Raw genomic sequence first — 15,916 nt, 5'->3', positions numbered from 1 at the left:
GAACTTTTCCCAAGAACTGAAAATGCAGACATTTCAGAAGGTTCATTCATTGGATGTACCAAAAACCTACTATGTGCCAGGCCCAGTGCTGGAAGCTGATTATACACTGGTAACAAATGAGACATGAACCTTGCTTTTAAGTGGGGAGATAACAGGTAAGTTGGAAAAACGAACAATGCCACTTTGTCATTCTGTACTATGTAGGAAAAGTACAGGGGCTATGAGACAGAATAACACAAGATTTCCTTAGGTTGATGGGTCAGAAAAGGCCTCCCTGCAGAAGAAATAGATTTCAATATGATGGGTGAGTAGCAATTAGCCACGGAGAGTTAAGAGAGTGCTCCAAGGCAAGCAGGAGAGCACATGCTGAAACCCTAAAGCTGTACTGTCCAATATGGTAGCCACCAGCTATGTATGGAGATTTATAATTACATTAATTAAAATTAAGTTAAGGGGTGCCTGGGTGGCTCAGTTGGTTGAGTGTTCAACTCTTGATTTCAGTTCAGGTCATGATCCCAGGGTCGTGGGATGGAGCCCGGTGTTGGGCTCCGTGCCCTTCTGCTCCACTCCCGTTTGCTCTGTTAAAAAAAAAAAATTAAGTGGGGCGCCTGGGTAGCTCAGTCAGTTAAACGTCTGACTTCAGCTCAGCTCATGATCTCACAGCTTCTGAGTTCAAGTCCCGCATCGGGCTCTGTGCTGACAGCTCGGAGCCTGGAGCCCGCTTCGGATTCTGTGTCTCCCTCTCTCTCTTCCTCCCCTGCTCATATTCTGTCTCTCTCTCAAAAATTAAATAAACGTTAAAAAAATATTAAGTTAAATTAAAAACTCAGCTGCTCAGTCACACCAGCCACATTTGAAGTGCTCAACAGCCATGTGTGCCTAGCAAACTGGACAACACAATCTTAGAGCAAAAAAGAACACAGTTTGAGAAATGATACAAGGCTGGTGTAGTAGAAAGAATGAGGCAGGGGAAGAATGGTAAAAGATCAAACTGGAGAGGTAAGCAAGGGCCAGCTCAGAGAGAGTGTTAGAAGACTGGAATTTACTCTAACAGCAATGGGAACCCATGAAAAGGTTTCAAGCAAGCTTGGGATATGATCATATCAATGTTCTGTAAAGATCAACCTGACTAGCATGGGTAGAACAGATTAGAAGGGCCAAGAGCTGGGACACCAGCTGGCACATTAGGCAAATGGTGATGGGTACTTAAGCCATAGCAGTGGTGACTGAAATTTATGCACCAAATTTATGGGAGGTGAAACTAACCCAGCCTGCTGATGGATTAGAGGCAGGGAAGTACACAGAAGGGTGCCCACAATTAAAAAAAAAAAAAAAAAAAATCTTTTTAAAGACAAGAATGACAAGCTAAGCTAACAGTTGTAAACAGCTCCATGCTAGGCTCTAACACATTCTAGGTTTAAATTAGATACATCAGTTTATAATGGGGTTTTTCAATCATGAGCAGCGACCCTTGATCTTACTGAAGAGAGAATAAACTAGACTTACAGAGAAACAGCTAAACTGGGAGGAAAAAACCTTCACATTAATGTTTCACTATGGAGAAAAATTTCCCCATAATAAATTTTCAGAGAACTATTTTATGTATCAGGCACTGATATTCTTTTTTTTTTTTTTAAGTTTTTTTTTTTTAACGTTTACTTATTTTTGAGACAGAGAGACACAGCACGAACGGGGGAGGGTCAGAGAGAGGGGGAGACACAGAATCTGAAACAGGCTCCAGGCTCTGAGCTGTCAGCACAGAGCCCGATGCGGGGCTCGAACTCACAGACCGTGAGATCGTGACCTGAGCCGGAAGTCGGACACGTAACCGTAACCGACTGAGCCACCCAGGCACCCCAAGGCACTGATATTCTTATTTAATGATCAGAATGACCTCATGCACTAAGTAGGACTATTATCTACAGAAGAGGAAACTGAAGATTAGTGGTTAGGTTAACACGTGCCACACAGCCAAAATAAACCCCACCCTGATTCTAAAGCCTATGTTGTTTTAACCAGTACAACATACTGCTTCTGTGTTAAGTAGTATCGTTTTATATAATTAAGAAGAAGTATTAGCTGGGGAGTTAGACATCTGGTTCCTCTTTCTGGCTGGAATACAGAACAGAAACAATGTGCCACTTGCTGTCTTTCCAGAAAAAAAAGACAGTCTTTACAGACACTGAGGGAAGAGTTCTCAAACTCTTTTCATCTGAGTTTCTGAATAAAAAAGTTTTTTGCTCTCCCTATTCCATTTAGTTTTATTCCAAAGTATATACAGTTCTATGACTACATATGACTTCTGTAACTGCTCGCTGATTTGGTCAATTAGAAACTAACTAGGCAACCGGCTCATAGTTTCATGGAACAGAACAGAATCTGGAGCCAGACTGCTCAGATATGAGACCTGGTTCTGCCACTTATTAGCTCCAGTATGACACTTACCCTCGAAGCATCAGTTTCTTTCTCTGAAAAATGGGGACAGTTTTGACAACTACATAAGATAAAATATACCAAGAATGGTGCCATTAAAATGAAAAGTCCAGAGTATAGTAATTTTTTTATCTGTTGTGTTCACAATTGGATTGCTGGCACCCAGAACCGTTCTGGGCACAAAGTGCCCAATAAATATTTAATAAAGGAAACCAATAGTAAATGCTGAGTAAGTTTTAGCAATTTTGTTATGTGCAGTGAACTTTAAGTCTATATTGTTCACGCTATTTACTGCATTTCCTAATGCATGGTTAAATCAAGAAAAATCAAGATATTCTAGCAAATTACCAACTTCCCAAGTCTGAAGAATGTGCCATTTGTCTACACCTGGCATTTCAGTGCATGGACACAATGTTCCACCACAGCAAGAGTGAGAACAAAACTTTAGCAAATATTTGTCTCAGTAACACTTGTAACACCAGCTTCTCTGGGCTAATAGGTCAAACTGGAAAAATGATTCCTCTTTATTTTGGAAACAATGTCACCAATGTACCTTAATAAATTTTCCCTCAGAAGTCCGTAGGGGAAGGCAAAAAGAAAAAGTTGGCTAAAATATGATAAATATTCTTAAGATCTTATTATATTACATGAAAATTCTAGTTTTAACAAAATAAATCAGAGAGTTATCATTTGGTGTATGAAAGTAAACTATAGGATTTCTTTAGCAAATTTCTTCTACATCATTTTTTTTAATTTTTATTTATTTATTTTAATGTTTTATTTTTTTTTTAATATTTTTTAAACATTTATTTATTTATTTATTTATTTATTTATTTATTTTAATTTTTTTTCAACGTTTATTTTTGAGACAGAGAGAGACAGAGCATGAACGGGGGAGGGTCAGAGAGAGAGAGAGGGAGACACAGAATCGGAAACAGGCTCCAGGCTCTGAGCCATCATGAGCCATCAGCCCAGAGCCTGACGCGGGGCTCGAACTCACGGACCGTGAGATCGTGACCTGGCTGAAGTCGGATGCTTAACCAACTGCGCCACCCAGGCGCCCCAACATTTATTTATTTTTGAGACAGAGAGAGACAGAGCATGAACGGGGGAGGGTCAGAGAGAGAGGGAGACACAGAATCTGAAGCAGGCTCCAGGCCCTGAGCCGTCAGCCCAGAGCCCAACGCGAGGCTTGAACTCACGGACCGTGAGATCGTGACCTGAGTTGAAGTCGGACGCTTAACCGACTGAGCCACCCAGGCGCCCCAATGTTTATTTAGTTTAGAGAAAGAGACACACACACACACAGAGTATGAGCAGGGGAGGGGCAGAGAGAGAGAGAGGCAGACACAGAATCTGAAGCAGGCTCCAGGCTCTGAGCTGTCAGCACAAGCTCGCCGCGGGGCTCAAACTCACAATGTGTGAGATCATGACCTAAGCCGAAGTCAGATGCTTAACCACCTGAGCCACCTAGGCACCCCAGCTTCTATAGCATTTAGAATATTAATCAGATTTTGATTCCTTCCCAATATATCTCTTGTTTAAATTGAGGTGCCACTAACTTCCAGGAATCCACTAATTCAAAATTTATCTGAGCAGAGTGGGAGGAAAACAAATGAACTCTTAGCCTTCCTAGAGAAGTGAATTTCTCCTGATGAGGGGAAACAATTGTCACTCTAATTGTTAGCCTAACTACAGACCTCTGTGCAATAAAAGCTCTGCAGGCTTGCAGGCTACTGGCACTATGACTTAGCATCAGGATTACCTAAGATCCTTCTTGCTGGGCCAAGTGACTGAACCCTTGCCTGTGCCCAGGTGGCTTCCCCTCTGCTGGGTGAAACACAACTCCTTCAAGACGCAGTTCATATGTTCTTTCTCCCCACTCCCTCATTACCCGCCATCCCCCCCCCCCCCCACCCTTAGGCACTTATGATCTGCCTCCTATTTACGGTTTCCAACCTTTTTTTCACTTCTTTTTGATTCACTTCCTTTTTGGTCTAATTTAAATGTAAAAGGTTTATTCTTCTTTCTTCTAATTTCTTCACTTTGAATAACATTATTCTCACTATATTCTATTAAGTTGTGTCTTTCTCTGTCTCTACCACTATGTTGTGAATTACTGAAAACAAGGACTGTATCTTACTCACTCTTGGAGCCATAGCACCTGGCACAGTTTATTCAGAATATCTACTGCTGTAGAGTAGATATTCTCCATAAATGTTTGTAAAATGAGTGAATGAGTAATACAGAAGTGCTCTATAGAAATCTCTTTACTTCAAATTTCTGCCTATTCCACACCACTGTCTCTTCAATAGTGACTCTTAACCATTGGGATTGTATATTGAGGAAGGTGGCTAACTCCTTCCCAAAACTCCCTCCCATAAGTTTGGCATAAAATTTCAGGGGTATTTAATGAAACCTTTGGAGCCAATATTGACACTTGATTAAGATGCCCTGCTACAGAAACACAGTAAATCCACCTTGCTTTTTCCTAGTTTTGTGTTTGTTTTCTTTTAGTAGGTTCCACACCCAACCCAGAGCCCAACACGGGGCTTTAACTCACGACTTGAGATCAAGACCTGAGCTGAGATCAAGAGTCAGACGTTCAACCAACTGAGTCACCCGAGTGCCCCCCACCCTTTCTCAAGTTTTGTAATGTTCCAGTCTTGAAGAAACCCCAATACCAAGCCAAATTTGTACCTGAATTTCATCGCACTTGATTAGCTTTTCCACTTCTCCTTGACTTAGAAGAATGAATTCTTCATGCTGTACCACTTCCGGAAAATGCTTCTGACTAAAAACCTCAGCTGCTTGCATCAGGTCAACACAATTGTGAGTTTCAGCAAAATCCCTGATACCCAGGCAATTAGAGGGGTCCAACTGACTTTCTAAGAACTCACAGCAGGCTTGCTTCACACCTAGGACAAACACAGACAATGAACACTTCAGGGTACTTGACCAGGTGTGAACTGGCTGGTCTACATTCTTGGAAGGAGATATCTTCTCTACAAGGTAACAGAGGAATCCTGGCTCAACATGGGTAAGGATCAAATTAGAAATTTTATGCTTAAGGAATTCAAATCCAATTTCTGTCTTATGCGTTGTGCGACCTTCAAGCAAGGTCTTGTGTGTCTCTGTTTCAGCTTTAGAAATAAGTATAGCAAGACAAATTGCTTCTATGGACACTGGCACAATTAAACAAAACATACTCCTGGGAACCAAGCTTTTATAAAACCAATCATAATTTAACATAATGTACCTAATTTCTACTCCCTATGAAAACTTGACTGAAAGACTCCTGCCAAGGAAAAATAAGAGCTACTAACGACAACCCCTTATTTCTCTAATTGCAAAGTTCAGAGTATAAACCTAATTTGTGCACTAATGCAAAAGCTTCAATACTGTTTTTCAATCATGCATTAAAAACAGAAAATTTTCAACCAGGCATTTCGAAATACTAAAAATAACAGAAACATCAATGCAGGTTAAGAAAGACAGTCTGGAAATAGGAAGGGGGACCACCCCATATCCTGTGAAAACATTATATACTTTCATTTTTGTGTGCCAATTTAAATTTTCAATACATAATGTACGTGGCTCAAAATTAAAACTACAAAAGAGTTTACCATGAATAACCCCCCAGCCTCCCTTTCCACCTGGCCATCTAGTTCCCTTCCATATAGGCGATGAACAGTATCAGTTTCTTGTGTCTCCTTGTAGAGCTAGTATGTACATACATGTAAGAAAATGTGTCTGTTATCCCCTCTTTCATTTTTTTAAAAACAGAAAAGGCGTAAATGCTCTTCTAAAGAGCCAAATGGCCACATATGGAGAGGTTCTTTGACGTTGTGATTGAGACCTGATCTTCTGTGCCGCAGGCGGTAAACATGAGCGTCCACAGTCTGTCTCCATAATTTCCGTGATTAAGTTTACCTGATTAATTCTAAGTATTTCCAAGGCTACCGTGGCATGAGCAATAGCAACTTTATCATCTGTACCTTTCAGCTGAAGCAGACAGGCTGCAGGAAGCAGTTCTTGTACATTCTCCACCGTCACATGTACAGTTTCAGTGTACACGAAGTCCAACAGAATCTCCATGGTAGAAGCAGTTAAACCTTGAATATCAACATAAGGTTTCCCCTTCTCTGAAAGCTGAGAATTCAAAGGGTATGAAATAACAGTGGTTATGATTCCACGAGATAAAGGCAGAATCTCATATCTGAGAGCTTGAAGGGATGTTAATATTAACACCCATCTTTAAAAAATTATGGTTGGGGCGCCTGGGTGGCTCAGTCAGTTAAGCGGCCGACATCGGTTAAGCGGCCGACTTCGGCTCAGGTCATGATCTCACGGTCCGTGAGTTCGAGCCCCGCGTCGGGCTCTGTGCTGACAGCTCAGAGCCTGGAGCCTGTTTCAGATTCTGTGTCTCCCTCTCTCTGACCCTCCCCTGTTCATGCTGTCTCTCCCTGTCTCAAAAATAAATAAAACGTTACAAAAAAAAAACCAAAAAATAAATAAATAAAAAATTATGGTCTAATTTGTTTGATTTGTATGAAGCAAATATGGCATGTATTTGTAGCTTGTCCAACTTGGGGCAGCTGCATGCTACTCAAGAGCACACCGGGAGGTGACACCCTGGAATATTAATTTCACCAGTGAATAATTTAAAACACTGCTTTTGTAATAAAACAAACATAGATCTATTACAGGACTGAATCCAAAAGTTCTGTGAACATAGTACTAGTGCCCATGAGCTTTTAAGATAAAACACAAAATTTCAATGAGATTTCACGCTGGTAGAGGACTCTGTGGCTTACAGCTCCAGACTCACGACTAGTCATTATTGTTCTATTTGTTCTTCGAGTACTTTTTTTTTTCCTCCACTGTTTATTTATGAGAGAGAGAAAGGGAGAGCACAATCGGGGGAGGGGCAGAGAGAGAGGGAGCTACGGAATCTGAAGCAGGTTGTCAGCACAGAGCCTGACGCACGGCTCAAACTCATGAACCGTGAGACCATGACCTGAAACAAAGTCAGACAGACGCTTAACTGACTAAGCCACCCAGGCACCCCCAAGTACATTTAGTAATGACCAAATATTCAGGTCATCTTAAGGGGCATTCTACTGTGACACTGGATATAACTGAATTGGTACTTTTTCTAAATATCAGATTGACTCTTTTGGCTATATTGGCTATTTTGACTATTTTCACTAATTGTTTAGTGGTGTATTTAGTCCCAGAACGCATCATTGCAATTATGAGTATTGAAGAGGCCTGGATAATCATAGAAAATTGTTCGGCTAAGGGTATAAATCTTTAATTTTACAGGACAGTAAACTATCTAAAAATCGATTACCTTATGAAACTCTTACTACAACTTAACCTTAGTTGGAAATTCGAATTACTCACAAAATTCCAGTGCGTTTCCATTATGAACTACACATCTTTATCATCTTTGATTCCGCCATCAGCCCAAAAGAATAATAATCAAAAAGTATTCTCTACCAAAGCCAAGAACAAAATCAATCCCTAACATTAAAAATAGCACTCATAAGCAGGGCACCTGGGTGGCTCAGTCGGTTAAGCATCCAACTTTGGCTCAGGTCATGATCTCACGGTCCACGAGTTTGAGCCCCACATCAGGCTCTCTGCTGTCAACACAAAACCCACTTTGGATCCTCTGTGTCCCTCTCTCTGCCCCTCCCCCACTCTTTCTCTCTCTCTCAAAGATAAACACACACAAAAAAGGTCACTAGAACATTGTTTTGTAAAAACACTTGTTAACTCTGCACATAGTATGTATACAAGCAGCAGAAATATATAAGTACATTTATTCCTAAAACTTCTTATTCAATAAACTATTTTCCCATCAAATAACTTAAATATGAAAATATTTCACTATCTATGAACTCAGAGCAACTTATAGTATCATTTCACACTAATATTTGCTTTACAATTTTTCAGAGTGCTTCTTACTTACTATTATTTCACCTGATTCTGACAGCATCCTGGCAAAGTAGTTAGAGGTCTGATATTATTGCCATTTATGACAAAAAGGATCTAAGGTTCAAAGAAGTTATGTGACTTAACCAAGGTCTCTTAACTAGCAAGAAATAGATGAAACTCAGGTCCTCTTGCCTCACTCAAATGACACTTTAATTGGACCACATTTGAAGAGCATTTTAGGGCGGGAAGAGAAAAATGAAATCATCTAGTTCAACTACTTTATTTTAAAGATCAACCCAGTGAAGTTAAATGGCTGCCAGAGTTCACACAGCATTGTTAAGAGAATTGAGCCTAGGACCCAAGTCTCTGAACCCTCTCCTTTATGTCAATTACTCTTAAAAATAAAGACAAAACCATCTGGCATTTTCTTGCCTAATACCAGTTTTTAAAGAAAAACTATAAAATGGTCCCTGGTGAGAAAAAAGAGAGAATTCTTTCAGAGCACTCCTTACCACTCTGAATGTGCAGAGAGGGCAAAGACTATTTTCCTCCAGCTCACAGAGAACAGGATGCACGCTATATAATTAGCAGTCAGCAGTCCTGATCCATTAGTACCTTCATGCTCAGCAGCTGCTGAGAGCACCATCCTTACCCAGTTAAATGCCAACTGCTTCTGATGCTCTTGGACAGATATTCTTTCTGGAGGACAATATGGGATAGGGATCTGTGATGTTATATTACACAAGAGCATTTTAAAATTAGCCTGAAGTAGCTGGAATGATCTGTCAGGTTTCCATGTTTTTCCTACCAGCCATGTGACCGAGCACTGGCTCAGAGAACCATAAACTATTTTGGCTTTGAAACTGGAGAATATAAAAACCCATATATCAGAGGCTAAGGAAGCACAGTAGTTAAAATGTGTATAAAGCAAGTAAGTAAGATCTGTATAGAGCAATATACAGCATGTTTGTAGCTTTTCAGATACAGCATATATTGTATGGGTTTAGAGTCAGAAAATTTAGGATTAAACCCCATCTCTGTCATTTATAAGCCATGTGATCTTGGGCAAGTCATTTAATATATAAGACCTTGTTTATTCATTTGTAAAATGAGATGGTAACATCTAACCCTAGGGTGAATAACATACAGCAATCACCCAACACAGTACCTGCCCCATAAAAGGTAGTTATTGTTATTATTATGTTACCACCTCTCTTATTCCGATCCAACAGCAACATCTTCACTAAGATGAGATTAACTTAAAAAAAAAAAATACTGGTGGTTAAAAAGATTTTTAAAAAAGTGTTGATACAACGAGATATTTCAGGCGTATTTCAGTATGTGATATAATACACATTGGTGTATTCATCACTCAAGGTTAAAAAATTCAAGATAATTTATTTAAAATTTAAAAATCAGACTTGAGATTTTGAAAAATAAAAAAAGTTGCGGTGCTTTCTGCTGTTCAGCTAAGAGTAATTCACAATATATTCAACAGCCTTACTCTATGTTTTAAAAGTTCTGTCAATTACTAAAGCAGTCTATCTTTGTTTATTTTTATTTTTGAGAGAGAGGGGAAGAGAGCGTGCATGAGCAGGGAGGGACAGAGAGATTGGGGGACAGAGGATCTGAAATGGACTCCACACTGACAGCAGAGAGCCCAACGCGGGGCTCGAACTCATGAACCGTGAGATCATGACCTGAGCCAAAGTCAGATGCTTAACCAACTGAGCCACCCAAGTGCCCCAAGCAGTCTTTCTTAATACCTGTAAGCACAACCTTTTTTCTTGTCAAGCCAACCTTTTCCTTCTCTTTTACTGCTCACACTCCATAGTCAGCATTTTTCCCCAAGTTATACTGCATATACCCATGCAGTCATTGAGTTATTTGTTAAGTCCTCCTCCTCTCATTTGAAATTACACTAAACTCTACATTGGTAGAATGAATACTGATTTTCTTCATATGCTGTTAGGTGGATGAGGACTGAATCCTACACTCCTCTTTCCTTCCCTCTCCCTTATCGTCCTAGTATTCACTTTAAAATATTAGATTTTGGGGGCGCCTAGGTGGCTCAGTTCGTTGAGCACCTGACTCTTGATTTCAGCTCAGGTCATGATCTTGCAGTTCATGAAATCAAGCCCCACGTCCAACTCCACGCTGACAGCACAGAGCCTGCTTTCTCCCTCTGACCTTCTCCTGCTCGCCATGCGCATGCAAGCATGCACCCTCTCTCAAGATAAATAAATAAACGTTAAAAAATAAGTAGAATAAATAAAATATTAGACTTTGGAAGGAGAAAAATAGGAAACCAAATTTTATTTTTATTTATTTATTTATTTAATTTTTTTTTTTTTTTCAACGTGTATTTATTTTTGGGACAGAGAGAGACAGAGCATGAATGGGGGAGGGGCAGAGAGAGAGGGAAACACAGAATCTGAAACAGGCTCCAGGCTCTGAGCCATCAGCCCAGAGCCTGACGCGGGGCTCGAACTCACGGACCGTGAGATCGTGACCTGGCTGAAGTTGGACGCCTAACTGACTGCGCCACCCAGGCGCCCCAGGAAACCAAATTTTAAAAGTAAAATCTGGGGCGCCTGGGTGGCTCAGTCGGTTAAGCGTCCGACCTCGGCTCGGTCATGATCTCGCGGCTTGTGAGTTCGAGCCCCGCGTTGGGCTCTGTGCTGACAGCTCAGAGCCTAGAGCCTGCTTTGGATTCTGTGTCTCCCTCTCTCTGCCTCTTCCCCAGCTCACACTCTGTCTCTGTCTCTCTCTCTCCCCCAAAAACAAACATTAAAAAAAAAAAATTAAAATTAAAAAGAAAAAGTAAGTCAAATCCGGGGCACCTGGGTGGCTTAGTCAGTTAAAAGTCTGACTTCAGCTCAGGTCATGATTTTGTGGTCCATGGGTTCAAGCCCCGCGTTGGGCTCTGTGCTGACAGCTCAAAGCCTGGAGCCTGCTTCAGATTCTGTGTCTCCCTCTTGCCCTCTACCCCTCCCCCACTCGTGCTCTGTCTCTCTCTCTCTCTCTCAAAAACAAACATTAAAAATAAATACATAAATAAACAATAAGAAAAATCCAGTAGCTGACATTTGTGTTTTACCACATGCCAGATGCTGTTGTAAGCACTTCATGTGTGATTTTCTCCAATAACTGTCACAATAACCCTGTGTGATTGCACATTGCTGTGATTCCTAATTTGGAGATGGGGAAACTAAGACACAGTCAAAAGGCAGATCTTGACCAGAGTCTGTGCACTGAACCACCACACCACAGAAATTCACTATTCTATCAAACTTCTATCATTTGATTCACTGCAATGAGACAACTAAAAGGTTACATGTGTGACTTTCATTTGTAAGGTGAAAACTTACCACTTACCTCACTAGTGAACATGGCACAGAAGTAATCGCTACAGGCGGCCAACACAATCCGATGGGCAGGGAAGTCTTTCTGCTCCACTCTCAGTGTCACATCGCAGAGGGTATTGCTCTTCCGGAGGGAGTTCATTGAATTGAGGATGGATTTAGCATGAGTATTTGTCATTATGTCTTTGGGGGCCATAATGCCTCCCATCAAGCAATGTGGAGAAAGAACGAAAGGGGTCCTTGGATTCTGCAACAAGAGAAAAAGAAAATAAACCCAGAACATACTTGAAGGACTAGGACAACTAAAAATGTTCAATTATCAATACAAATTAAGGAGGCTTCCTCAGATATTAAGTAGAGAGCATTCCTATTACTGGTCTTACCACCACAATCTAGCCACTAATAATCCCAAATAACAACGATTCTTCCTCGAATTCCAGTATCGAGAGCCCCTACCACTCAACACTATAATCAATACTCAACTGTACTCGAAATATAAAGAAACCACACATATATCATATGTCTTCACAGTGCTGTTATCTCACATGATAAAATGAGAAGATAAAATCTCTTAAAGGTGCGATATCATTATTATTTAAAGAATAAGGAGATAAGTACTTAGAAGGTAGGATCTTGTTTTATATATTTTTCATATATTTATATATTTTTTCCTGTTTATATAGTTTTCCTATTCTGGCAGGTGTACAGAATGTTTAGAAATTAAAAGCAAGAAAAGAAAAATTGTGTATTCACCTTACAGCAATAAAGGCCAGTCAGTGAAAACGAACTTTTTCTAAAGAAGTATGCAAAGAATTATTTATGACTTCCAAATATATCTGGATTTCTTCTTAAAATGACATTCCAAATGAGGACCAATACCTACCCTGAATAATGGAAACACTGCAAGCTTATCTATGGATTTTCATGTGATTAAATTTTTTATTTTAAAAGGTGTAGCATGCCAGTGGGGAAGGGACAGTGAGAGAGGAAGAGAGAGAATCCCAAGCAGGCTCCGTGTTGTCAGAGCAGAGCCCAATGCCGGGGCAGGACTCCAACTCAGGAACATGGAGATCCTGACCTAAGCCCAAATCAGGAGTTGGAAGCTTAACCAACTGAGCCACCCAAGTGCCTCTCATGTGATTAAGTTATTGAATCTCTTCTATTGAAGGGTCCTCCTACTCTACATTATTAGCAACCGTCCAGTAGTAATTCTTCTATGCTGAAACCAAGAGCCTAATTATTAGGATAGAAACCTATTAAAACTCCTCTAATTTTACTGCCATAAGCAGTCACTTGCAAAGTTCACTCGTATGCATCAAATAAACTAAGTACATTAAAAAATGTACTTTTTACTTTTTTGATTGTTGACAAGCTTTATAGTGACACTCTTTTTGCTTCAAGGAAAATTTCTGGGGAATGAAATGGCAGGGTTATTAAGACAGTCTTACTGGAATCTATAACTTTCTGAAATGATCCAAGAAAAAAAAAAAAAAAAACCAAACTACAATCTTCAAGAGTCCACAACTCACGACCATCATTTTTGACTAACACAAACAAGATCCTAAATTCTCATCTGCTCCTATGTACAGTTAGCATATTATTTTATAAGTACTCTAGAAAATCCCTCCAAAAACCCTGCAAGATCCATTTTACAGAAAAGGAGGTGATTCATCAAAGCATACAAAGTTTTTCAAAAAGAGTTTCCTTAAGTCAACTTACTTCCAACTCTGGAGATGTAAGAAAAGTCTGAACAGATACCCACTTACTGTTAACCACAGGGCTCAGCCTAGGACTGGGCTTTACGGTGTCAGTGTCAAAACTGACAGTAACCCTAATGCACTGTACTCTTCCTCCTTGGGGATTCCTGCCTCATCAGGCAAAACCTCAGCCACATCACTCTCATCTTTTTGAGGTTACCTATTCGGGAACTTCCGTTAACATCTGAATAGAGGAGCTGCACCCTGGAAGACTCGGGGAGGGGCTGAGAGCGAAAAGGTGTCAAATTTTGGAAAGGCTAAATTTCAGGTAGGAGAAGAGAAGGAAGGGCAGTCCCCCCCCCCCCCTCCCCGCTGACAACACGGGAACAGTGCCGGCAGCTCCAGAGGGAGGTCCTGGAAGGGCGCGGTCAGGGCGAAGTTGCGAGGGGGGCGCCCCAGCCCCGCAGACCTCCCTTCGCTCCCTTCGTCTCTCCGTTGCAACCCAGAGGGAGACGATGGTTGGGGGCAGGGCCGTAAGCTGGAATCGGGGGCTAGGAAAGGAAGGGCTGCCTGCCACCACCACCGTGCAACTCACCTCCGCTCGCGGGCCCACCCAGCGGCGCCGGGTCCGTTCCCAGCTCGAGGGGATCGGGTGGGGCGCGGGGCCAGCAGGCGGCTCAGGAGGAGCCCAAGCGCCGCCGCCGCCGCCCCGACCCGGAGGCTCTGGAGCCGTCAAGGTGGTAGTCCCGGCTCTAGTCTCCGCGGCCGCGCGACGTGATGACGTAATGCAGCTCGAGGCCCGCCCCCTCCCTGCCCTGGGTCTGCGTCACGTGAGGCGGCGATGTCACGTGACCCGCAGGTACGCTGGGTGCGGTTTTCGGCCCGCTTAGAGGAAGGCGGAAAAGAAAGGGTGGGGCAGGGTGGGGTCGGGCAGCGAGGGGCGGGGTGTATAGCCCTCTTGCCCCGTGATTGGCTGAGGCCAGATTCTCCCTGAGTCTCCCTAGAAAGGGCATATTGACAGGATTCCACATTTCTTTTTTTTTTTCTTAATTTTTAAAAATGTTTTTACTTATCTTTGAGAGACAGAGCATGAGGCATAAGTGGGGTAGGGGCAGAGAGAGGAGACAGAGAATGGAAGCAGACTCCAGGCTCTGAGCTGTCAGCACAGAGCCTGACTCAGGCTCGAACCCACGTACCGCAAGATCATGACCTGAGCCGAAGCCGGTCGTTCAACAGACTGAGCCACCCAGGCGCCCCCAGGATTCCACGTTTCTAAACCGAGGAGCTGGCTGTATGTTTTACCTGCCAGGTATTCAGGAACCCTCTCACATCGAGAAAACCCGCGGGGGCTTCACATTTCTTCACGTCTATCGCCCACAATGGCCTTTTCCAGCGGACCATCGCTGTGGGGAGAATCCTCTGAGTCCTGGGCTCCACACACCTCAACATTCTCTGCATCATAATGGGGCCTATCATCACCCTCGAGGCGGTTCTCCTCCGCTTCGTGCACTTCAGGACAATCAAGTGGAAGGAACTTGTCCCTAGACGCTGGACGTTGTGAGGGAAATTGCAAAGGGTCGTATTAGAAGTCCCAGGAGTCATCATCTCCCCTGTTGCTGTTTTGCTGACTTTTCACCAGCTCCTGGGTGCTGAGTGTTCAGTTTAGGAATTTTGCTTCTAGCTGATTTTGGCACACTTACCTTAGTGGTTCAGAGGGCAGTGAGGTCCCTTAATTCAACTTCTGTGAATGTCCAAAGTAATTATGTTTGATTATACAGTAGTTCCCTCTTATCCTTGGGGAATATGTTCCAAGGCCCCTGGTGGATGCCTGAAACCATGGATAATACTGAACACTATATATATACTGTGTTTTTTCCTATAGTAGGTATGAAGTTTAATTGCTAAATTAAGCGTAGTAAGAGAATAACAACAATAACTAATAATGAAACAGTCTATAACAATATATTACAATGAAAGTTGTGTGAATGTAGTCTCCAGAAATATTGTACGGTACCCACCCTTCTTGTGATGACGTGTGAAGATAAAATTTCTACGTGATGGGATGAAGTGAAGTGAATGACATAGACACTGCGACATAACGTTAGGCTGCCACCAAGCTGGCAATATGTGCACCGGATCATCTGCTTTCAGATAATGGTGACGACTGGTAACTGAAATTGTGGAGAAGGGAGAACTACTATACTATTTTCCTCCGTGGTGCCTTTGATTCTTTACAGATAAAACGATAGCCTAGAGAGCAGTGATCTGATTTTACATACTATTTCCATCTTTCATATTATATCTCTTTGATCTAGAAGTATCCTTTATTTTATTTTTTTTAATTTTTTTTAACGTTTTTATTTATTTTTGAGACAGAGACAGAGCATGAATGGGGGAGGGGCAGAGAGAGAAGGAGACACAGAATCGGAAGCAGGCTCCAGGCTCTGAGCCATCAGCCCAGAGCCTGACGCGGGG

The 15,916-nt window shown here is 41.9% G+C and overlaps 1 protein-coding gene across 2 annotated transcripts in view; it reads right to left on the bottom strand.

The window, feature by feature from the left end:
* KLHL12 (kelch like family member 12) overlaps positions 1–15,123 on the bottom strand; it is a 34,875-nt gene extending 19,752 nt beyond the window's left edge. Inside the window, exons 1-4 of one of the 2 annotated variants that reach the window (XM_045456438.1) lie at positions 14,744–15,123; positions 11,758–11,991; positions 6,432–6,585; positions 5,134–5,351 (exon numbers count right to left, since the gene is read on the bottom strand). In XM_045456438.1, the coding sequence (XP_045312394.1) occupies positions 5,134–5,351; positions 6,432–6,585; positions 11,758–11,991; positions 14,744–15,046 (909 nt within the window). In that variant the 5' untranslated portion in view covers positions 15,047–15,123. Of the gene's footprint in view, positions 1–5,133; positions 5,352–6,431; positions 6,586–11,757; positions 11,992–14,036; positions 14,231–14,743 lie in introns of those variants that run through there. The other variant, XM_045456439.1, reaches the window with a different exon arrangement.
* Positions 15,124–15,916: the final 793 nt, after the last annotated feature.

The sequence above is a fragment of the Leopardus geoffroyi genome, chromosome C3 (genome assembly GCF_018350155.1).
Source record: "Leopardus geoffroyi isolate Oge1 chromosome C3, O.geoffroyi_Oge1_pat1.0, whole genome shotgun sequence".
Taxonomy (NCBI): Eukaryota; Metazoa; Chordata; class Mammalia; order Carnivora; family Felidae; genus Leopardus; species Leopardus geoffroyi.
Note: the sequence above shows the minus strand (reverse complement) of the source record. Positions and strands in the feature narration are given on the sequence as shown.